At 43.8% G+C, this 24,229-nt stretch overlaps 1 protein-coding gene across 2 annotated transcripts in view; it reads left to right on the top strand.

Annotated features, from left to right (window-relative positions):
* The window catches only part of LOC106567996 (transcription factor 7-like 1-B), a 32,841-nt gene extending 8,775 nt beyond the window's left edge, over positions 1 to 24,066 (top strand). For both annotated transcript variants that reach the window (XM_014137975.3, XM_014137966.3), the window contains exons 5-13: positions 20,046 to 20,129; positions 20,774 to 20,891; positions 21,034 to 21,127; positions 21,265 to 21,351; positions 21,829 to 21,945; positions 22,027 to 22,192; positions 22,329 to 22,436; positions 22,523 to 22,610; positions 22,742 to 24,066. In XM_014137975.3, coding sequence (XP_013993450.1) covers positions 20,046 to 20,129; positions 20,774 to 20,891; positions 21,034 to 21,127; positions 21,265 to 21,351; positions 21,829 to 21,945; positions 22,027 to 22,192; positions 22,329 to 22,436; positions 22,523 to 22,610; positions 22,742 to 23,322 — 1,443 coding nt within the window. In that variant the 3' untranslated portion in view covers positions 23,323 to 24,066. The remainder of the gene's footprint in view (positions 1 to 20,045; positions 20,130 to 20,773; positions 20,892 to 21,033; positions 21,128 to 21,264; positions 21,352 to 21,828; positions 21,946 to 22,026; positions 22,193 to 22,328; positions 22,437 to 22,522; positions 22,611 to 22,741) is intronic.
* The last annotated feature ends 163 nt before the right edge of the window (positions 24,067 to 24,229 follow it).

The following is a 24,229-nucleotide window of genomic DNA, read 5'->3' as shown; positions in this document are numbered from 1 at the left end:
CAGTGAGATATACCTGCTGGAGCACGTGCTACGCATGGGTGTTGTTATCGTGACCAGTGAACTGAGATAAGGCGGAGCTATACCTAGCATAGACTTGTAGATAACCTGGAGCCAGTGGGTCTGGCGACGAATATGTAGCGAGGGCCAGCCGACTAGAGCATACAGGTCGCAGTGGTGGGTGGTATAATGCGCTTTGGTAACAAAACGGATGGCACTGTGATAGACTGCATCCAATTTGCTGAGCAGGGTATTGGAAGCTGTTTTGTAGATGACATCACCGAAGTCGAGGATCGGTAGGATAGTCAGTTTTACTAGGGTAAGTTTGGCGGCGTGAGTGAAGGAGGCTTTGTTGCGAAATAGAAAGCCGATTCTAGATTTGATTTTGGATTGGAGATGTTTGATATGAGTTTACAGTCTAGCCAGACACCTAGGTATTTGTAGTTGTCCACGTATTCTAGGTCAGAACCGTCCAGAGTAGTGATGCTAGGCGGGCGGGCGGGTGCGCTCTGAAGTTTCTAAAACTGTTTGAATGATGTCTGTGAGTATAACGGAACTCATTAGCAGGCGAAAACCTGAGAAAAATCCAACCAGGAAGTGGGAAATCTGAGGTTTGTAGTTTTTCAAGTGATTGCCTATCCAATATACAGTGTATATGGGGTCATATTGCACTTCCTAAGGCTTCCACTAGATGTCAACAGTCTTTAGGACGTTGTTTCAGGCTTCTACTGTGAATGGGGAGAGAATAACAGTTGTTTGTATCAGGTGTCTGGCAGTAGGCCATGAGCTCAGTCGCGCGCAGCAGTGAGCACGAGCTCTGTTGTCTTTCCTTTCTGAAGACAGGAATTATCCGGTTGGAATATTATTGAAGATTTATGATAAAAACATCCTAAATATTGATTCTATATCGTTTGACATGTTTCTACAAACTGTAATTTAACTTTTTTGACTTTTCGTCGTGAACAAAACAAAATTGAGGTATTTGGACTTAAATATGGACTTTATCGAAACAAAACTAACATTTATTGTGGAACTGGGATTCCTGGGAGTGCATTCCGATGAAGATCATCAATGGTAAGTGAATATTTATAATGCTATTTCTGACTTTTGTTGACTCCACAACATGGCTGGTATCGGTATGGCTTGTTTTGGTGTCTGAGCGCTGTACTCAGATTATTGCATGGTGTGCTTTTGCCGTGAAGCTTTTTTGAAATCTGACACAGCGGTTGCATTAAGGAGAAGTTTATCTTTAATTTTGTGCATAACACTTGTATATTTTATCAAAGTTTATGATAAGTATTTCTGTAAATTGATGTGACTCTGCAAATTCGCCGGAGTTTTGGAGGCAAAACATTTTGCCTTATGGCAAGGTGTGCCATCATGCTGGAAAAGGCATTGTTCGTCACCAAACTGTTCCTGGATGGTTGGGAGAAGTTGCTCTCGGAGGATGCATTGGTACCATTCTTTATTCATGGCTGTGTTCTTAGGCAAAGTTGTGAGTGAGCCCACTCCCTTGGCTGATAAGCAACCCCACACATGAATGGTCTCAGGATGCTTTACTGTTGGAATGACACAGGACTGATGGTAGCGCTCACCTTGTCTTCTCCGGACAAGCTTTTTTCCAGATGCCCAAAACAATCTGAAAGGGGATTTATCAGAGAAAATGACTACCCCTGTCCTCAGCAGTCCAATCCCTGTACCTTTTGCAGATTTTGCAGAATATCAGTGTCCCTGATGTTTTTCCTGGAGAGAAGTGGCTTCTTTGCTGCCCTTCTTGACACCAGACCATCCTCCAAAAGTCTTCGCCTCACTGATTCCAGAGGCTGATCCAAAACATCGCCAGAGGAGAAGAGGTATTCGGAGTGGACTTCTCTGGAAGGATTTCCTTCCAATGAGACATCAGGAATTGTAACTAACTCTGTTTCAAGGAAACATTGCTCTCTCGGGATGTACTCTCTGAGTCCGTAGAGCCATTTGGGTTCTCAGTTCATCGTGCAGACAGGAATAAATATCTCTCTGGGAAGGAGGAGGGCGGGGGTGTATGTTTCATGATGAACTACTCATGGTGTGATTGTGATCACATACAGGAACTCAAGACCTTTTGTTCACCCGACCTACAATATCTCACAATCAAATACTGACCGTGTTACCTCCGAAGATAATTATCTTTGGTTATAGTCACAGCCGTGTATATTCCCCCTCAAGCCGATACCACGACGGCCCTCAAAGACCTTCACTGCTCTTTATGCAAACTGGATCTAGCTGGTATAACTGAGTCAGGTTTGTAGGCCTCCTTGCTCGCACACGCTTTTTCAGTTCTGCCCACAAATGTTCTATAGGATTATGGTCAGGGCTTTGTGATGGCCACTCCAATACCTTAAGCCATTTCGCCACAACTTTGGAAGTATGCTTGGGGTCATTGTCCATTTGGAAGACCCATTTGCGACCAAGCTTTAACCTCTCTTGGGCAGGTCCCACCCACGGGACACACTATTCAACAGCCAGTGAAAAATCAGAGCGCCAAATTCAAAATGTCATAATTCAAAGTTCTCAAACATACGACTATTTTACACCATTTTAAAGGTAGACTTCTCCTTAATGTAACCACATTGTCCGATTTCAAAAAGGCTTTACGGCGAAAGCATAAAGTTAGATTATGTTAGGACAGGTACAACACAAGAAAAACCACACAGCCATTTTCCAGGCAGGAGAGGGGTCACAAATACCAGAAATTCAGCTAAAATTCAGCACTAACCTTTGACGATCTTCATCAGATGACACTCCTAGGACTCAATGTTAGACAATACATGTATGTTTTGTTCGATAAAGTTCATATTTATATCCAAAAACAGCAATTTACATTGGCGCGTTATGTTCAGAAAATATTTTGCCTCCAATAATTCTGGTGAATCAGCACAACAATTTACAAAAATACTCATCATAAACATTGATAAAATATTAAACTGTTATTCAAAGAATTATAGATAACCATCTCCTTTATGCAACCGCTGTGACAGATTTAAAAATAAAAATCTTCACGGGGAAAGCACATTTTGCAATAATCTGAGTACGGCGCACAGAAACATACACTAGGCAATACAGATACCCGCCATTTTGGAGTCATCTAAAATCATTAAATATTCACTTGCCTTCATCAGAAGGCACTTCCAGGAATCCCAGGTCCACAATAAATGTTGTTTTGTTCGATAAAGTCCATAATGTATGTCCAAATACATCCTTGTTGTTTGCGCGTTCAGTAAGCTACTCCAAATGTAGGAAGCGCGCCCAAAATCTCATGACGAACAGTCAAAACAATATATATTTACGTTCGTTGAAACATGTCAAACGTTGTATAGCATCAATCTTTAGGGCCTTTTTAACCTCTTACATCTAGACGTTCCGCTAGCGGAACACCTGCTCCAATATCCAATGATAGGCGTGGCGGCGAATTACAAATTCCTCAAAAATACAAAAACTTAAATTTTTCAAACATATGACTATTTCACAGCATTTTAAAGACAAGACTCTCCTTTATCTAACCACACTGTCCGATTTATAAAAAGGCTTTACAGCGAAAGCAAAACATTAGATTATGTCAGCAAAGTACCCAGCTAGAAATAATCAGACACCCATTTTTCAAGCTAGCATATAATGTCACAAAAAAAAAAACACAGCTAAATGCAGCACTAACCTTTGATGATCTTCATCAGATGACACACCTAGGACATTGTTATACAATACATGCATGTTTTGTTCAATCAAGTTAATATTTATATCAAAAAACAGCTTTTTACATTAGCATGTGACGTTCAGAACTAGCATAACCCCCGCAAACCTCCGGTGAATTTACTAAATTACTCACGATAAACGTTCACAAAAAGCATAACAATTATTTTAAGAATTATAGATACAGAACTCCTTTGTGCAATCGAGGTGTCCGATTTTAAAATCGCTTTTCGGTGAAAGCACATTTTGCAATATTCTGAGTAGATAGCCCAGCCATCATGGCTAGCTATTTAGACACCCACCAAGTTTAGCCCTGACCAAACTCCGATTTACTATTACAAAAGTTTGATTACCTTTGGTGTTCTTCGTCAGAATGCACTCCCAGGACTGCTACTTCAATAACAAATGTTGGTTTGGTTCAAAATAATCCATTGTTATATCCAAATAGCGGTGTTTTGTTCGTGCGTTCAAGACACTATCCGAAGTGTAAATAAGGGTCACGAGCATGGCGCATTTCGTGACAAAAGATTTCTAAATATTCCATTACCGTACTTCGAAGCATGTCAACCGCTGTTTAAAATAAATTTTTATGCCATTTTTCTCGTAAAAAAGCGATAATGTTCCGACCGGGAATCTGCGTTTAGGTAAACAGACGAAAGAAAATAAAGCATGGGGTCGACTCGGGCACGAGCCTGAGTCTGACAGTACTGTGACCAGCCACTACCCAAACGCGCTACTTTTTTTCAGCCAGAGCCTGCAAAGCCACGATTCAGCTTTTTGCCACCTTCTGAGAGCCCATGGGAGCCGTAGGAAGTGTCACGTAACAGCAGAGATCCCCTGTAATGGATAGAGATAATCAAGAAGGGCAAGAAATTGTCAGACAGGGCACTTCCTGCATGGAGTCTTCTCAGGTTTTGGCCTGCCAAATGAGTTCTGTTATACTCACAGACACCATTCAAACAGTTTTAGAAACGTTGGAGTGTTTTCTATCCAAAGCTAATAATTATATGCATATTCTAGTTTCTGGGCAGGAGTAATAATCAGATTAAATCGGGTACGTTTTTTATCCGGCTGTGTCAATACTGCCCCCTAGCCATAACAGGTTAACATAAAACTTCAATAATATTCCAGACGGATGATTCCAATGTCCTGAAAAAAGATTTGGAACACAGCTACCTCTCACGTGAAGCGCGCCAATGAACTCATGTCCTTTCCTGAGTCACCAACTTCCCGGCCTTCTTCTTCGCTCTCTGTTCACTGCAAAAGCCTGAAACTAGGTTCTAAAGACTGTTGACATCTAGTGGAAGCCTTAGGAAGTACAAAATGAACCCTAAGTCACTGTGTGTTGGATAGGCAATGACTTGAAAAGACTACAAGCACCAGATTTCCCACTTCCTGGTGAGATGTTTCTCAGGTTTTTGCCTGCCATATGAGTTCTGTTATACTCACAGACATCATTCAAACAGTTTTAGAAACGTCAGAGTGTTTTCTATCCAAATCTACTAATAATATGCATATTCTAGTTCCTGGGCCCGAAGTTGTAGGCCGTTTAATTTGGGTAAGTTTTTAATCCGTGAAAATACTACCCCCTACCCTAGAGAGGTTAACTTCCTGACTGATGTCTTGAGATGTTGCTTCAATATATCCACATAATTTTCCTCCCTCATGTGGCCATCTATTTTGTGAAGTGCACCAGTCCCTCCTGCAGCAAAGCACCCCCACAACATGATGCTGCCACCCCCGTGCTTCACGGTTGGGATGGTGTTCTTCGGCTTGCAAGCATCCCCCTTTTTCCTCCAAATATAACGATGGTCATTATGGCCAAACAGTTCTATTTTTGTTTCATCAGACCAGAGGACATTTCTCCAAAAAGTACAATCTTTGTCCACATGTGCAGTTGCAAACCGTGGTCTGGCTTTTTTATGGCGGTTTTGGTGCAGTGGCTTCTTCCTTGCTGAGCGACCTTTCAGGTTATGTCGATATATGACTCGTTTTACTGTGGATATAGATACTTTTGTACCTGTTTCCTCCAGCATGTTCACAATGTCCTTTGCTGTTGTTCTGGGATTGATTTGCACTTTTCTCACCAAAATACGTTCATCTCTAGGAGACAGAACACGTCTCCTTCCTGATCGGTATGCCGGCTCTGTGGTCCCATGGTATTTATACTTGCGTACTATTGTTTGTACAGATGAACGTGGTACCTTCAGGCGTTTGGAAATTGCTCCCAAGGATGAACCAGACTTGTGGTCTACATTTTTTTGGGGGGGAGATCTTGGCTGATTTCTTTTGATTTTCCCATGATGTCAAGCAAAGAGGCACTGAGTTTGAAGGTAGGCCTGGAAGTACATCCACAGGTACGCCTCCAATTGACTCAGGCTAATTTACATCATTTATCAGAAGCCTCTAAAGCCGTGACACAATTTTCTGGAATTTTCCAAGCTGTTTAAAGACACTTAAGTCGACTGTGCATGTAAACTTCTGACCCACTGGAATTGTGATACAGTGAATATATTACAAGTGAAATAATCTGTCTGTAAACAATTGTTGGAAAAATGACTTGTGTTGTGCACAAAGTATAGTTTGTTTGCAAGAAATTTGTGGAGTGGTTGAAAAACAAGTCTTTGACTCCAACCTAAGTGTATGTAAACTTCCGACTTCAACTGTGTATACTGTATTCTATTCTAATGTATCTTAGTCTATGCCGCTCCGACATTACTCGTCCAAATATTTATTTATTCTTAATTACTTTGGGTTTGAGTGTATTGTTGTGAAGTTGTTAGATATTACTTGTTGTATATTACTGTACTGTTGGAGCAAGAAACGCAAGCATTTCGCTACACCCGCAATAACATCGGCTAAACACGTGTGTGACCAATAACATTTTATTTGATTGAGCTGAACCATAGCACACCATCTATCCTCACCGAAATATGGACCAAAAACTCTAGGGGTGAAATCAGATTCAGTCACAAAAGGAGATATCTCCTCTCCAGGACTGGAAGTTAAAGATGCGCACTCAAACTTTTATATGATTTCAGCCAGTAATTTTGAAAATGATGCACATGAGCCAAAATGGGTTCCATTTAATTTTTAAGTACTACATCTGTTTCCTATGATGTTAGTCCTGCAATGATTATTATTTATAATAACATATCATACTGACAATTTTTTTTTATAGTGTACAAAATGTTGCAAATTTGTTTTGCTTAAGATCCCGGGCTGCATCTTTGTCTAGCTCTCCAGGACCAGGGAAACCCCGAAAAGCTGTTTCCCACGGATACTGTAACCCCAGGGAGAGTTGTTCAGGAACCCTTTCCCGTTTTAACACGCACCCTTTTTCCCTTATTTTTTCTTCCCCTTTTTCTCCCCAATTTTGTGGTATCCAATTGGTAGTTAGTCTTGTCCCATCGCTGCAACTCCCGTACGGACTCGGGAGAGGCGAAGGTCGAGAGCCGTGCGTCCTCCTAAACACAACCCCGCCATGCCACACTGCTTCTTGACACAATGCCCACTTAACCCGGAAGCCAGCTGCACCAATGTGTCGGCATGCATTGTGCCCGGCCCGCCACAGGAGTCGCTAGAGCGCGATGGGACAAGAACATCCCTGCTGGCCAAACCCTCCCCTAACCTGGACGACGCTGGGCCAATGGGTGTAAGACGCCCTATGGGCCTTCCGGGTGCGGCCAGCTGCGACAGAGCCTGGACTCGAACCAGGATCTCTAGTGGCACAGCTAGCACTGCGGTGCAGTACCTTAGACCACTGCGCCACTCGGGAGGCACACACACACACTTTTGAGTTTAAGGCTTCCACGTGCTTTGGTTCGGCAGGCACCGAACAAGTATGTGGACACCTGCTCGTCGAACATCTCATTCCAAAATAATGGGCATTAATATGCAGTTGGTCCCCCTTTGCTGCTATAACAGTGTCCACTCTTCTGGGAAGGGTTCCCACTAGATGTTGGAACATTGCTGCGGGGACTTGCTTCCATTCAGCCACGAGAGCATTAGTGATTCATCACTCCAGTGAATGTGTTTCCACTGCTCCAGAGTCCAATGGCGGTGTGCTTTACACCACTCCAGCTGACGCTTGGCACTGAGCATGGTCTTATTAGACTTGTGTGCGGCTGCTCGGCCACGGAAACACATTTCATGAAGCTCCTTACAAACAGTTATTGTGCTGATGTTGCTTCCAGAGGCAGTTTGAAACTTGGCAGTCAGTGCTGCAACCAAGGACAGATGATTATTATTTTTTTAAACCCTTTTTTCTCCCCAATTTCGTGGTATCCAATTGGTAGTAGTTAGTCTTGTCTCATTGCTGCAACTCCAGTACGGACTCGGGAGAGGCGAAGGTCGAGAGCCATGCGTCCTCCGAAACACAACCCAACTTAGCCGCACTGCTTCTTGACACAATGCACATCCAACCCGGAAGCCAGCCGCACCAATGTGTCGGAGGAAACACCGTACACCTGGCGACCTGGTCAGCGTGCACTGCGCCCAGCCCGCCACAGGAGTCGCTAGTGCGCGATGAGACAAGGATATCCCTGCCGGCCAAATCCTCCCTAACCCAGACGACGCAGGGCCAATTGTGCGTCGCCCCATGGACATCCCGGTCGCGTCCGGCTGCGACAGAGCTTGGGCTCGAACCCAGAATCTCTGGTGGCACAGCTAGCACTGCGATGCAGTGCCTTAGACCACTGCGCCACCCGGGAGGCGACAGACGATTTTTACGCGCTTTGTCACTCGGTTGTCCCTTCCTATGAGCTTGTGTGGTCTACCACTCAGCCGTTATTGCTCTTAGACGTTTCCACTTCACAATAACAGCACTTACAGTTGACCGGGGCAGCTCTAGCAGGGCAGACATTTGGAATAAAAAAAGCGGCAGTAGTACTGTTTGTCCGTCTTGAGACACCGTGGCCAGTATACACTTCCTCAAAATAGTTACTTAAACGACGAACTCGGAATCTGTCATTAATTGTGATGTTCTTGCTGAGGAGATCTTAGTCACTCAATGTTAGATTTAACTTGGGTGTTTGGTGTTGTGAAGTGAAGAAATGTGCATGAAAACTAGTCATGTCTTGTTGAATGATGACAAACACTTAATTGAGGAGTCCCTACTGTTGACCAATCACCAACGAAGGGGCGTAGACTTTGGCTTGCCTCGAGGGAAAAATTATTGCCGGAGGCCAAAACATCACAAAATGTCGTCATAATATATGCATAAACTGTTTCGAATGGGAAACTTGCAGAAGCCTTTAGCGTTAGATAGGAGATATGAAGAATGCGCCGAAGAACATGGCTGACGTTTTACATTCTCTCAACCAATTGTGCAATTTGGTTATTTTTTTTTGCGGTTTGTGTAACTTATTTTTTTACTTATTGTGTAGATAATTTTGCTGCTGCCGTCTCTTATGAACGAAGATAACTTCTGGACATCAGAAAAGTGATTACTCACCGCGGACTGGAAGAAACGTTTTCCTTTAACGAGTCCGACGAGAAGTATATCCTGCTTTCACTGGAACAGGCCCAGATCCACGCCTTCTGCGTGAAGAAAAGATGCCGGAAAAATGCAGATCGGGGATCCTTCTGAGAATCCGGAGGCGAGCGAGTAAACTCCCACTGCCATCCATTCTTCTTGCTAACGTACAATCATTGGAAAATAAAATTGATGACCTACGATTTAAGATTATCCTACCAACGGGACATAAAAAATTGTAACATCTTATGTTTCACCGAGACGTGGCTGAACGAAGAAATGGACAATATAGAGCTGGCCGGATTTTCATGCACCGGCAGAACAGAGACCCTACCTCTGGTAAGACAAGGGGTGGGGGTGTGTGTGTGTGTCCTTTTCGTCAATAACAGCTGGTGCGCAATGTGTAATATTATTAAAGAAGTCTCGAGGTATTGCTCGCCTGAGATAGTGTGGTTGACAGCTTATCATAAGGTACTCTATCTACCAAGAGAGTTCTCGTCTGTATTTTTCGTAGCCGTCTATTTACCACCACAAAGCGACTTGAATGCAGGCAAACTTTAAATCCGTTTTACCAAATGTTTACCAGCATGTCACGTGCAAACATGAAGAAAAAATCCTAGACCACCTTTACTCCACCAACAGATGCATACAAAGCTCTCCCCCGTCCTCCATTTGGCAAATCTGAGCACAATTCTATCCTCCTAATTCCTGCTTACAAGCAAAACCTAAAGCCGGAAGTACCAGTGACTCGCTCAATACGGAAGTGGTCAGATGATGTGGATGCTTCGCTACAGGACTGTTTTGCTAGCACAGACTGGAATATGCTCCCGGGATTCATCCAATGGCATTGAGGAATACACAACCTCAGTCATCGACTTCATCAATAAGTGCATCGATGACGTCGTCCCCACAGTGACTGTACGTACATATCCCAACCAGAAGCCAAGGAATACAGGCACCATCCGCATCGAGCTAAAGGCTACAGCTAAACAAGGACATTTCTAAGTGACCCCAAACTTTTGAACGGTAGTGTGTGTATATATATATATGTGTGTGTGTGTATATGTATGTATGTATGTATGTGTGTGTGTGTGTGTGTATATATATATGTATATATATATATATATATATATATATATATATATATATATATATATATATATATATATATATATATATATGCTGAACAAAAATAAACATTCAACAATGTAATTGTAATAATCCCAGTCAAAACTGTTCGCTGCTCTGGCACCCCAATGGTGGAACAAGCTCCCTCACGACGCCAGGACAGCGGAGTCAATCACCACCTTCCGGAGACACCTGAAACCCCACCTCTTTAAGGAATACCTAGGATAGGATAAAGTAATCCTTCTACCCCCCCCCCCCCCCCCCCCCCCCCTTAAAAGATTTAGATGCACTATTGTAAAGTGGTTGTTCCACTGGATATCATAAGGTGAATGCACCATTTTGTAAGTCGCTCTGGATAAGAGCGTCTGCTAAATGACTGAAATGTAAATGTAATGTAAATGTAATTTTTTTTACAGTCCATTAGGCCTTAATCTATGGATTTAACACGACTGGGAATACAGATATGCATCCGTTGATCACAGGTACCGTTTAAAAAATATGGAACTCACAGTATATCTGCGCATTGAAATTGCTATTGATAAAATACAATTGTATTCGTTGTCCGTAGGTTATGCCTGCCCATACCATTACCCCACCACCACCATGGGGAACTCTGTTCACAACGTTGGAATCAGCAAACCGCTCGCCCACACGATGCCATACACGTGAGGCCGGTTAGATGTACTGCCAAAATCTCTAAAATTACATTGAGGCGACTTATGGTAGAGAAATGAACATTACATTCTCTGGCAACAGCACAGGTGGACATTCCTGCCTTCATGTCAATTGCACGCTCCCTCAAAACATGAGACATCTGTGGCGTTGTGTGACAAAACGACACATTTTACTGTGGCCTTTTGTCCCAAGCACAAGGTGCACCTGTGTAATAATGTTCATGCTATTTAATCAGCTTCTTGATATGCCAGGTGGATGGATTATTATAACAAGGACGTAAACAAATTTGTGCACTAAATTTGAGAGAAATACGATGTACCGTTGGAACATTCTAGGGATCTTTTATTTCAGCTCCTGAAACATGGGATCAGCACTTTACATGTTGCGTTTTATATTTTTTTCAGTGTACATCACTATTCAAATAACATGTTTTTTGTTGTTGGATATCCGGATATTCGATGTGGCTTTTTAAACACGTATTTAACCTGAGCAGTGCTGCGAGAAGGAGAGGCTGATACTCTATTGCTGCAGCTTCCATCTGTGAGTTCAGATGGGAGCAAGCAGACGGAGGGAGAGCGAAACAACTCGGCTACAGCCAAAACGACCTAACTTGTAGCAGCCACAATGTTATTTATCATCCCATATAACAGTGCCTGTCTTGACTGTAAGAAGCTTGCTAGCTCACTAATTAGCTAAGCTAGCCAGTTATAGCTAGCTAGGCTTTGAGGCTGCGCTTTCTCCCCAACCCCATTCAGATAAAACAGCAGCCTGCTTTTTGGTTGCTCGTTGTAGCCTACTCCTTCTCATTTTGTTAACTTAAAATTCCGTAATTTTATTCCATCTTGAATTGCATTAGTCAACTCCCACTCCACTTCCTACACATTAAGCCTGTCGCTTTGATTGGCCAACATAAACAAGGCAACATGAAACACGCCATCGGTCTTTTTATGGGGCACCCATCATAAAAACTGAATTCTAAAGTTTGTTTGATTTAAATTAATCATTTGAAATGTCATTGTATATCCTTGTATGCAAATATGACATGGATAATTTAATTTAGAAAAAAAGCTTTGTTACAATAGGCATATCTTTTATTTTATTTTGCTAAAATGAATACACAATACACAATATTCAAATAACCATGCACATCCCTACTGCAGACTAAGAGCAACTGACCTCAATGTCCCATGTGAGTGCACGATTCTGATATAATATAAAAAAGTCTGTGTGTGTTATGTTAAGTGTGAGGCCCTATTGCCTGTGTTGACTCCATATTGTCTCACTGGTCTTAAAATACCAGGAGACAAGGCTATCATCACCACCAACCTGTACACATACAAGAGAGGGAGAGGGGTATGTTAGAACAGTCACTAATCTCTCCATCCATTCCTTTCTGAAATGCACTAATGCCCAGGGGTGACTGAGAACCGATTTGTGTGTGTTGAAAGATTGCTGAGTGAGCAACCTGAGCCACACTTCTGCCTCCATCTCCAACACTCATATCAAATCAAACTTTATTTGCCACATGCGCCGAATACATCCAGTGTAGACTTTACCGTAAAATGCTTACTTACAAGCCTTTAACCAACAGTGCAGTTCAAGAAGAAGAAAATATTAACCAAGTAGGCTAAAATAAAAAAGTAACACAATAATAATAACAATAGAGGCTATATACAGGGGGCACCGGTACCGAGTCAGTGTGCAGGGGTACAGGCTAGTTGAGGTAATCTGTACATGTAGGTGTAACAGTTTAGCTTCCTTCCCTCTCCTCGCCCCAACCTGGGCTTGAACCAGGGACCCTCTGCACACATCAACAACTGGCACCCACTAAGCATCGTTACCCATCGCGCCACAAAAGCCACAGCCCTTGCAGAGCAAGGAGAACAACTACTTCAGGTCTCAGAGCGAGTGACATCACCCAATTGAAACACTATTAGCGCGCACCACCGCTAACTAACTAGCCATTTCACATTGGTTACATAGGTGGGGATGAAGTGACTACGCGTAGGTAACAAACAAACAGTGAGTAGCAGCAGTGTACAAGAGGGGGGGTAAATGTAAATTGTCCAGTGGTGATTTTTATGAATTGCTCTCTTATGAATTGCCTTTTGGTCCGAGACTTGGCACTCCGGTACCGCATGCCGTGCGGTAGTAGAGAAAACAGTCTATAACTTAGGTGACTGGATTCTTTGACAATTTTATGGGCTTTCCTCTGACACCGCCTATTATAAAGGTCCTGGATGGCAGGAAGCTTGGCCCCAGTGATGTACTGGGCCATTCGCACTACCTTCTGTAGGGCCTTACGGTCAGATGCCGAGCAGTTGCCATACCAGGCGGTGATGCAACCGGTCAGGATGCTCTCGATGGTGCAGGTGTAGAACCTTTTGAGGATCAAGGGGCACATGCCAAATCTTTTCAGTCTGCTGAGGAGGTGAAGGTTTTGTCGTGCCCTCTTCAAGACTGTCTTGAAGTGTTTGGACCATGATAGTTCGTTGGTGATGTGGACACCAAGGAACTTGACACTCTCGACCCGTTCCACTACAGCTCCGTCGATGTTAATGGGGGCCTGTTCGGCCCGTCTTTTCCTGTCTTGCTGACATTGAGGGAGAGGTTGTTGTCCTGGCACCACACTGCCAGTTCTCTGAACTCTCATCGTTGTCGGTGATCAGGCCTAACACTGTTGTGTCGTCAGCAAACTTAATGATGGTGTTGGAGTCGTGCTTGGCCTCGCAGTCGTGGGTGAACAGGGAATACAGGAGGGAACTAAGTACACACCCCTGAGGAGCCACAGTGTTAAGGATCAGCGTGGCAGATGTGGTGTTGCCTACTCTTACCACCTGGGGGCGGCCCGTCAGGAAGACCAGGATCCAGTTGCAGAGGGAGGTGTTTAGTCCCAGGGTCCTTATCTTAGTGATGAGCTTTGAGGACACTATGGTGTTGAACGCTGAGCTGTAGTCGATGTGAGAATGCTGTTCATAGGTGTTCCCTTTGTCCAGGTGAGAAAGGGCGGTGTGTAGTGCGATTGAGATTGCGTCATCTATGGATCTGTTGGGGCGGTATGCGAATTGGAGTGGGTCTAGGGCGGGGGTCGGCAACCCGCGGCTCTAGAGCCGCATGCGGCTCTTTAGCGCCGCCCTAGTGGCTCCCTGGAGCTTTTTCAAAAATATGAAAATGGAAAAAGATGGTGTGAATATATTTTTTGTTTTAATATAATTTATTATCCAATGCTGTAAAAATGTGTATAATAAATATTTAATTTCAACATTTCTGTCAACGAAGATTTACGTCATAGCCTGCGACACACGTTTCTTTCAGCTCGGCGTAGTGCCAGACAGGTGGCTGTTGCAAACAAACCGGCAGGTGTGTCATGGGCCATGGATCCCAAAGGGAAAAAGAGAAAGATAGCTGAGGAGAACAGAAGATTCCACAGTTCTTGGACCGAATCATTTGCTTTCATTGCCAATGCGGAAGGATTGCCTGCATGTTTGCTTTGTAATGAGAAGTTGTCAAATAACAAAAAGAGTAACGTGGAAAGACATTTCCATTCTTCCTGGCAATTATAGGAACATGAAGAAATATGCATTTGGAGTATTATCCATCTTTGGATCAACATACCTGTGCGAGCAGATATTCTCAAACATGAACTACATAAAATCCAAATACCGCACCCGCCTCACAGATGAGAGCTTGCGGTCCTGCGTGAAGATTAAAGTTACATCTTACATGCCCGACGTTGAGAAGCTGTCCAGTGATGTCCGAAAACAGAAGTCACATTAAACGGGTAAGAACACAATCCTGTCATAGGCACATATTTAGTAACAAAGTGGCTGTTTTTATGAAGTGATTTCTGATTTTGCTCAGGTCCGAGGATGGTTGCATTGTATTGTGTGTGTCAAAAGAGAAGAGGGTGCTGCTGCATTTTACCCTTGCACATTTGCAGAAAACTAAAGAGAATAGGATAATGCACAGAAATTGGACTTAAACTGTATTATTTTAATTTTATATACTTTACCTTTTCAAAAGGCTGCTGTTTTATTACACTCTGTCTGTTGCCCAGATAAGGTGAAAAAGAGAAGAGGATTGTATGGTATTATTGAGGATTGAAAAGGACTGCATTTTATTTCCATGGGGAGGTCTGAAATTACAGGAGGCCTATTATGCACGTTGCACATTTTGTTGTTTTTTCGAATCCTAAAATAAAAAAATCTGATTTCTGTATTGTATTTCTATAATTTCATCAATGCAACAAAACATAATACATTAATATTATAATGGAAGTTAAACTTAAAGCACCATCGTACAGCAGAGTAGTCACGTGGTGCGTCATTCTCTCCAGGATGCGCTGCAGGTAAAATAAAGGTTTAATCATGAATGCTCATTATGTATTTGTAGCCTACTTATCATTTTGATAGTAGGCTAATATAGTTAATATAGACACTTACAGCATGTGTTGCCTTCATTATAAGGCTTATATAAGGCTTTTAATTTTTTCGGCTCCAGACAGATTTGTTTTTAGTTTTTTTGGTCCAATATGGCTCTTTCAACATTTTGGGTTGCCGACCCCTGGTCTAGGGTGTCGGGGAGGATGCTGTTGATGTGAGCCATGACCAGCCTTTTAAAGCACTTCATGGCTACCGACGGGAGTGCCACAGGGCGGTAATCATTAAGGCAGGTTACTTTCGCTTCCTTGGGCACAGGGACTATGGTGGTCTGCTTGAAACATGTAGGTATTACAGACTCGGTCAGGGAGAGGTTGGAAATGTCAGTGCAGACACTTGACAGTTGGTCCGCGCATGCTCTGAGTACACGTTCTGGTAATCCGTCTGGCCAAGTTGCTTTGTGAATGTTGACCTGTTTAATAAAGGTTTGTTCACATCGGCTACCGAGAGCGTTATCACACAGTTGTCCAGAACAGCTGGTGCTCTCGTGCATGCTTCAGTGTTCCTTGCCTCGAAGCGAGCATAAAGGCATTTAGCTCGTCTGGTAGGCTCGCGTCACTGGGCAGCTCGCGTCTGGGGTTCCCTTTAAATTCAGTAATAGTTTAAGCCCTGCCACATCTGACGAGCATCAGAGCCGGTGTAGTAGGATTCAATCTTAATCCTGTATTGATGCTTTGCTTGTTTGATGGTTTGTCTGAGGGCATAGCGGTATTTCTTATAAACTGCCGCTCCTTGAAAGCGGCAGCTCTAGCCTTTAGCTTGATGCAGATGTTGCCTGTATTCCTTGGCTTCTGGTTGGGATATGTACGTACAGTCACTGTGGGGACAACGTCATCGATGCACTTATTGATGAAGCCGATGACTGAGGTTGTGTATTCCTCAATGCCATTGGATGAATCCCGGGAACATATTCCAGTCTGTGCTAGCAAAACAGTCCTGTAGCGAAGCATCCACATCATCTGACCACTTCCGTATTGAGCGAGTCACTGGTACTTCCGGCTTTAGGTTTTGCTTGTAAGCAGGAATCAGGAGGATAGAATTGTGCTCAGATTTGCCAAATGGAGGACGGGGGAGAGCTTTGTATGCATCTCTGTTGGTGGAGTAAAGGTGGTCTAATTGCAAAGAAACTGAAGATCTTGTACCACGCTGCGTACTACTCCCTTCACAAAACAGTGCAAACTGGCTCTAACCAGAATAGAAAAAGAGTGGGAGGCCCCGGTGCACAACTGAGCAACAGGACAAGTACATTTGTGTCTAGTTTGAGAAACGGACGCCTCACAAGTCCTCAACTGCCAGGTTCATTAAATAGTACCCATAAAACACCAGTCTCAACGTCAACCGTGAAGAGGTGACTCCGGGATGCTGGCCTTCTTGGCAGAGTTGCAAAGAAAAAGCCATATCTCAGACTGGCCAATAAAATATTTAGATATGCAAAAAAGAACAGACACTGGACAGAGGAACTCTGCCTACAAGGCCAGCATCCCGGAGTCGCCTCTTCACTGTTGACGTTGAGACTGGTGTTTTGCGGGTACTATTTAATGAAGCTGCCAGTTGAGGACTTGTGAGGCGTCCGTTTCTCAAACTAGACACTCTAATGTACTTGTCCTCTTGCTCAGTTGTGCACCGGGGTCTCCCGCTCCTCCTCCTATTCTGGTTAGAGACAGTTTGCGCTGTTCTGTGAAGGGAGTAGTACACAGCGTTGTACGAGATCTTCAGTTTCTTGGCAATTTCTCGCCAGGAATAGCCTTCATTTCTCAGAACAAGAATAGACTGACGAGTTTCAGAAGAAAGTTATTTTGTTTCTGGCCATTTTGAGCCTGTAATCAAACCCACAAATGCTGATGCTCCAGATACTCAACTAGTCTAAAGAAGGTCAGTTTTATTGCTGCTTTAATCAGAACAACAGTTTTCAGCTGTGCTAACATAATTGCAAAAAGGTTTTCTAATGATCAATTAGCCGTTTAAAATTATTCACTTGGTTTAGCTAACAACGTGCCATTGGAACACAGAAGTGATGGTTGCTGATAATGGGTCTCTGTAGATATTCCATTAAAATTCTGCTGTTTCCAGCTACAATAGTCATTTACAACATTAACAATGTCTACACTGTATTTCTGATCAATTTGATGTTATTTTAATGGACAAAAATATGCTTTTCTTTCAAAAACAAGAACATTTCTTAGTGACCTCAAACTTTTGAACGGTAGTGTATATTTTTTTACCTACCTAGTTTGCAGAGAGAAACTGACGTGGACTTAAATTCCTTTGTTTCTCTCACCGAACTACAAAAATTATTCTGTTGTATTCTGCAATCAAATGTTTTTGAAACATACAAAGAAAGCTAAATGATGCTACCTACTGCTGTTTACAGCTTTTTATTTATGGTGAATAGTGTTTACAAAACTGCTTATGAAACCTATTATGCTAAATTAAGGAGGGTTGGGGGGTGTTGGTGTGTGTGGTTTGTGTCTTGGTGTTTTATAAGAAGCTGTATGTTTAGCCTCCAGCCGTGCAGTGACTTCATGATAGAGCAGCTAACTCCTTATTGTTCAGGGATAAAGAATGAGAGAAAGGGAGAGTGTGTGTGTAGGCTTCATCAGTATGGTATTTCTAACAGCTGGTTTCAGTTAGAGCTCACAGCCAGAACTTCCTGGGGCCTTGGGATGTGTTTGTGTGTGGGTGAGAGAGAGAGGTAACAATCGAGAGTATGGAGGAAGAGCTGCTCAGCCTCTCTCACACACTTTCTCTCCTTGTGCAGTGAACACACACTCCCTGCACAGGCAAACACCTATGTTCTTGTGGTCCTCATTATTTTAGTTTTATTTGATCTGCTACACAATGGGACCCTTATTCATGATCTGTGTGCTACATTAGTTTTTTCCTCAGCTGTAGTCAGCGACTCAATGTAGCATGTTGGTCTGCTGTGAACAAAACTGGGACCCATTTTGTGATGGCGAATTCATCAGTGACCCCTCATAAATACAACACAAGGAGTTCTACTATGACTTTGGAAGTGCATGGCTGGACAAACCAAGTTTCGGGCCCTGGGAAGGAACAATTTAAAGGCCCATCTCTTGGAAATGGAGAGAACGTGAAGCAAATGTTCTGCAATTCTACACATTTTATCATGGGGCAGAGAGAGAACTTTAAATTACAGTACATTTATGCCTGTAACTTTTGGATACCAATATACTAGTGAGCATCCCAGGCCCAGGTGGCCAAGGGTTACACAAACTGTAGATTAATAATATTGTATTACACTCTCAACTTATTCCACGGAGCCCTTGGCCAAAATTAGTTTGATCTGTTAGTAATATTAACTTAAAAAATAATCTACTCCCTGCAGTACCTCCGCAGACCCCTGTCCACTTTGAGAACCCCTGCATTATACCCGTCACACACATTCTCTCTCCCCCTCTATGGCACATCTTACTACTCCTCTCTCAACCTCTAGGTCACTTTCCACCTCAAGATTCTTGTCCCTACACAGATACTAGACCTCTCTACTCCTGCATATTGCCATGTCCATTTTTAGCCCCCTCTCTTATCCCTTCCTTCCTGTCTCACTTCCTTTGAGTGGAGACTGACCCCTGAGCTGTTGTGGTTTACGTCAGTGTTTCCCTTATATGCATTTAGCAGTGGTGCACTGCCGCTGCTAAATCGTGGCCGGGTTTTCGGGAAGGTAAAACATTTTCAGTGTAAGCTTAAACGTCCAAAACCAGATATAAAGTATGTAGAAAAGATTGAGAGCAATACATAATTTTTTTTTTTTTTTAAATCGATCATATTTCAGAACTAACTATCACCAAAATAAAAACTTCAGTCTGGGAGAATCTGAAATTCCCAAAATGTCACAGCATGGGCCCCACATTGATTTGTTTCAGTAACTCCGATAGCATAAGAGCAAGGCATAAGCCATGACCATTGCAGGAGATTAGCTTTGAAACTGCAATTTGTCTCTTAGCCCCCATGACAAATGTATAAAATTGCAGGAAACAAGCTTCAAAAGTATAAAATATTCTATCTTCCTCATGGCAAAATGTGTATAATTGCAGGAAATTGGCTTTAAAATAAAGGTGAAATTTAAAAAAAAAACATTGTATTTTAGTCCATGGCCAAGAGGGCCTTTAAAACTGCAGCATTGCCCATGCCCACTACCACGTCCCCCCCTTCCACCCCGCTAACTTTGCCACGGCTGCAGAAAGAAATCCTAAGGGAAACACTATGTTTAAGCGCTGGTTGTGTCCACTGCTTTTCTAAAAGCAAGCGTTCCCACACATAAACCCTAATGTAGAGAGACGTGCAGCTGGGGCCTGACTGATGCACTCACCAGATAGAGGGGGTGTGTGTGTCTGTCTGCATACATTAATCTGACCCAGACCCATGTGGAGAGTCATCGGAATTCACTCTCTCAACCTCTCACACTGTAACACACACACACCTATTGCACACACATCCTCCCTCGTACGTCCCTCCACAGACACCCCTCTTCATACCCGTTTCACGAAATGTCATATTTGTCCATGAAATCTTTTTTAATATGTAGTGCATGCAAACAATTAATCAGTCGTATGTTTTAAATCACTCTCGCTCGCTCTCTCTAGTATCTGCAGATGAAGTGGCCCATTCTGGATGTTCCTGGAACCTCTGCTTTAAAAGACCCTCGCTCTCCCTCCCCTGCTCACATGGTGAGTGTGTGCACTACAGTCTAGTGACTGTGCAGTAACATCACTTGCCCTGACACATAACATGCTACGTACAGTTGTCCTTTTACAAGTAAGCTTCTAGCTACATACTTTACTGAAGTACTTTGTTTTTCTTACAAAACTTACCCTGGTTAGTTACCCTGCTCTGCTACTATCAGCCATTTAGCATGTCTCCCGGAGTATCCACACATGGCACTCGGGTGACCTGAATTGTGTCCTCCCACACCCTCTCCAGGCTCACACACACACACACACACTCTGACCTCCCTCAAACCTGCTGCAGACAGACAGACGCTGGAATGTTAAAGCTGAATGGTGTTAATCCGTCCAGAGACAATGAGGACTTTAGCACCTCCGGGTGGTGTGTGTAGCGATGGCTGTGTGTGTTCTGATACAGAGACCAGGACCGTGAGTGTGTGTATGTAACGGAGTGCATGTTAGGTATCTGAGGATATCCCTGAAGACCTGTTTGAGGACTGACCCCCTGTCACTGATACAGCCAGTCAGCCCAGAAACAACCCAAGGCCCTAGGGCCAAGGCTCATGTCGATTTGAAAGCATTGTATAGCTGTTCCAAATCTAATCCCTTCCTCTTCCCTCTCTATCTCCCTCTCTTTCTCTCTCTAGTCCAATAAGGTACCAGTGGTGCAGCATAGTCACCTGTCCCCCTTCTCCCCACTCCTGTCCTACAGTCCAGACCCCTTCCCCCCACGGACACCCCCTCCTCACCTCTCAGCTGACACGGGTATGAAAGTTCTTCTCCTCTCTCATGCCTCTTTCTGCTTTTGTCTGGAATACTCAGTATTAATGTTAAATCCTAGGTGATTCACATTTTTCGTTTGATATCTGTCAGATGACACATTTATATGTTGCGCTCCCCTCTCCAGGTCTTCCCCCCACCCCCCACCCAGCAGAGCTCTCTCCTTACTACCCTCTCTCTCCTGGAGGCATGGAACACATGACACACCCCCTGAGCTGGCTGTGAGTCACACACGCGCCCATTCAAACTCTCATGATAAATACAATAATGGTTTAGTTTATTTTGCCAACAATTTTTAGCACAACATATGCTATTACAAAAGTGACACTGTTTCCCCTCCCTCGCTTTCTGTCTCCAGGCAGGGCCAGTCCATGTACGGTATTCCAGTGGGGGGGTTTAGACCATCCTACCCTGCAGCTCTCGCCTTGAACTCTTCCATGTCCAGGTACAGCTCACCTAATCATTCACACACATCCACGTATCACTCCTCTGGGTACAGCTCACCCAATCACTCATACACATCCACGTATCACTCCTCTGGGTACAGCTCACCTAATCACTCATACACATCCACGCATCACTCCTCTGGGTACAGCTCACCTAATCACTCATACACATCCACGCATCACTCCTCTGGGTACAGCTCACCTAATCACTCATACACATCCACGCATCACTCCTCTGGGTACAGCTCACCTAATCACTCATACACATCCATGCATCACTCCTCTGGGTACAGCTCACCGAATCACTCATACACATCCATGTATCACTCCTCTGGGTACAGCTCACCGAATCACTCATACACATCCATGTATCACTCCTCTGGAGACTACATACTGTGAAGACTGGACTTCTGTAAAGAATGCAAACATGTCATTTAATTGTTATTTATGTTTGTGGTATGGTGTGTGTTTGACAGCTTTGTGTCCAGTCGTTTCTCACCCCACATGGTCCCGCCTCCCCAGACGTCAGTCCCCCACCCTGCCATTGTTTCCACGGCGATCAAACAGGAACCGAGAGACAGCAACCAGCACGGGTACGCACACACACAGCTCTTTAAACCACACACCTTTCTTACACCCCTTTTGCTGACTCCGTAACTCTGTGGTGTGTGTAGGAGGTGTGCTGTGTCTATGGGGGACAGAGAGAAGGAGGAGAAGAAGCCTCATGTGAAGAAGCCTCTGAATGCCTTTATGCTGTACATGAAGGAGCAGAGACCCAAGGTGGTGGCTGAGTGCACCCTGAAGGAGAGCGCTGCCATCAACCAGATTCTGGGACGCAGGGTGAGTGTCAGTGTGTGTATGTGTGCTCACACACGGTCATTGTTTGTACGATGTGTGCGTTCATAGTGAACGTTGTTGTCAATGACCTATGCTCCAGAAGGGAGTGTGTGTGTTAACCCTGTGTGTCTGTCTACAGTGGCACACTCTGTCTCGTGAGGAGCAGTCTAAGTACTATGATATGGCCCGCAAGGAGAGACAGCTACACTCCCAACTCTACCCTGGATGGTCAGCTAGAGACAACTACGTAAGTACTATAGGAATTATTTAGTAGTGATTTGATTGGTTGCTGTGTGGTGGTGGAGGACATGATGTGATTGGTTGTGTGTGCAGGGGAAGAGGAAGAAAAGGAAGAGAGATGGCAGGCCAGAGACTGCTCCAGAGGGACAGATGACACATCTCCAGTCAGCTGCTTCAGAGGGTAAGAACCACCTAATACATTCAAGATCAGAGCAATATGAAGACGTGAGAAGTGACCTAGTCTGTTTTACTTAATGATATAACTGGAAAGTAACAGTAAGACTGATCAGTGTGTTTTTATTTTGTCTCTAGAGCACTTCTCCGCGCAGCTCAAAAAGTCGTGTGTGTCGTATGGAACTCAGGAGAGACCCAGTGTGTCTCACACACACCTGACACACACACACCTGTCCCAGGCTAGTCCCGCCTCCTCTCTGGACTCTCCAGCCACGCCCACCACTGCTCTGGCCTCCCCTGCCGCTCCCGCACCCACACACACCGAACACACACACTCACACTCCGAGCACACACATCCTGAGCAGGTCCAGCCCCTCTCCCTCACCACCAAACCCCCTCGTCTGCAGTCACACAGGGACACACACGGTCAGGCTTACACCCACATCCAGTCTCACACACATCCACATTTATTAACTCACACACACCTCCCCCCGCCCCCTACCCCCAATACCTCTTCATCTTCATCCCCCTCCTCTCATCCCCCATTTTCTCTCCACATGAACTCATCCAGCAAACAGACTCCACCACTTCTGTCTCGACCAATCCCCTTTGCCTCTGGCTTAGCTCCTCCCACCTCTATCCACGAATCAACAATGAGCTCCCATCATGCCATGCTCCAGTCCCAGCCACTCTCCCTCGTCACTAGAAATAATAATTAAAACCCAAAGACGCTAACCACAGATCTATGATCAGATTCCTCTAAGGCCAGCCGTAACCTTAAGCATTACACTACCCCTAACCACAGATACCTCTAAACCCTGTCTAATCATGGGTGGGATGAAAGAATATCTGACCCCTTGTCAGTGTGTAGGACAGTCCACTCTACTCTGTGGGCAGGGGTGAACAACTCCTTGAGGGCTACATGATGCTCCAGCCTAGCAACACACACAATTTAAATAGTGTTTGAATAGAGGTTTAAATGAAGATCATTATTCATTGATTAGCGGAATCATGTTAGTGTTGGGCTGGGGAAAAAGCCTGCAACACCCCCTGTTGCCTTAGGATTAGGGCCAATTTCTTCCTACTTTTTTATTGCTTTTTTTGTCTGTAAATAAACTTTTTTAACCTTTTATAGATATTAGACCTGGTTTTATATTAGTATGAAAAGGAAACAATTATTGGTCAATATTTGACCACACCTCTTAACTTGTGTTCATGTAACTACATTCTTTTGTCAAATGGTATTGCAACATCTTACCTTTTTTTGTATTCATTTGTCCAATTTGCTACTTGTATAAAATACAAAAAAGTAAAGGTTAATTTTTTAAAGAAAAATAGATCAAAGTACGTTTCAGTCTTTGTTGTAGTAATGTGTGTAGATCTGTTTTCCCTCCCTCCCCTATTCTTTTATAACCCCCCGTATGACTGAGTCTTGATAATAAACATCTACTTATTTCTGAAAAGTGTCTGTTTCTGTGTTGTCTTTGCCTTTGGTAGCATAGTCTTTCAAATAAACACACTGCATCTTCAATGGATCTCATCATCGAAGGTAGGTGTTTCCTATGAACCTCAATGTTTGACCAGCACAAATAAAATGTGCGTGCTTAGTCCCCTCCTGTTCACCCA

The sequence above is a fragment of the Salmo salar genome, chromosome 01, assembly GCF_965601325.2.
Source record: "Salmo salar chromosome 01, fSalSal1, whole genome shotgun sequence".
NCBI lineage: Eukaryota > Metazoa > Chordata > Actinopteri > Salmoniformes > Salmonidae > Salmo > Salmo salar.
This window is presented reverse-complemented; position numbering and strand designations above follow the sequence as displayed.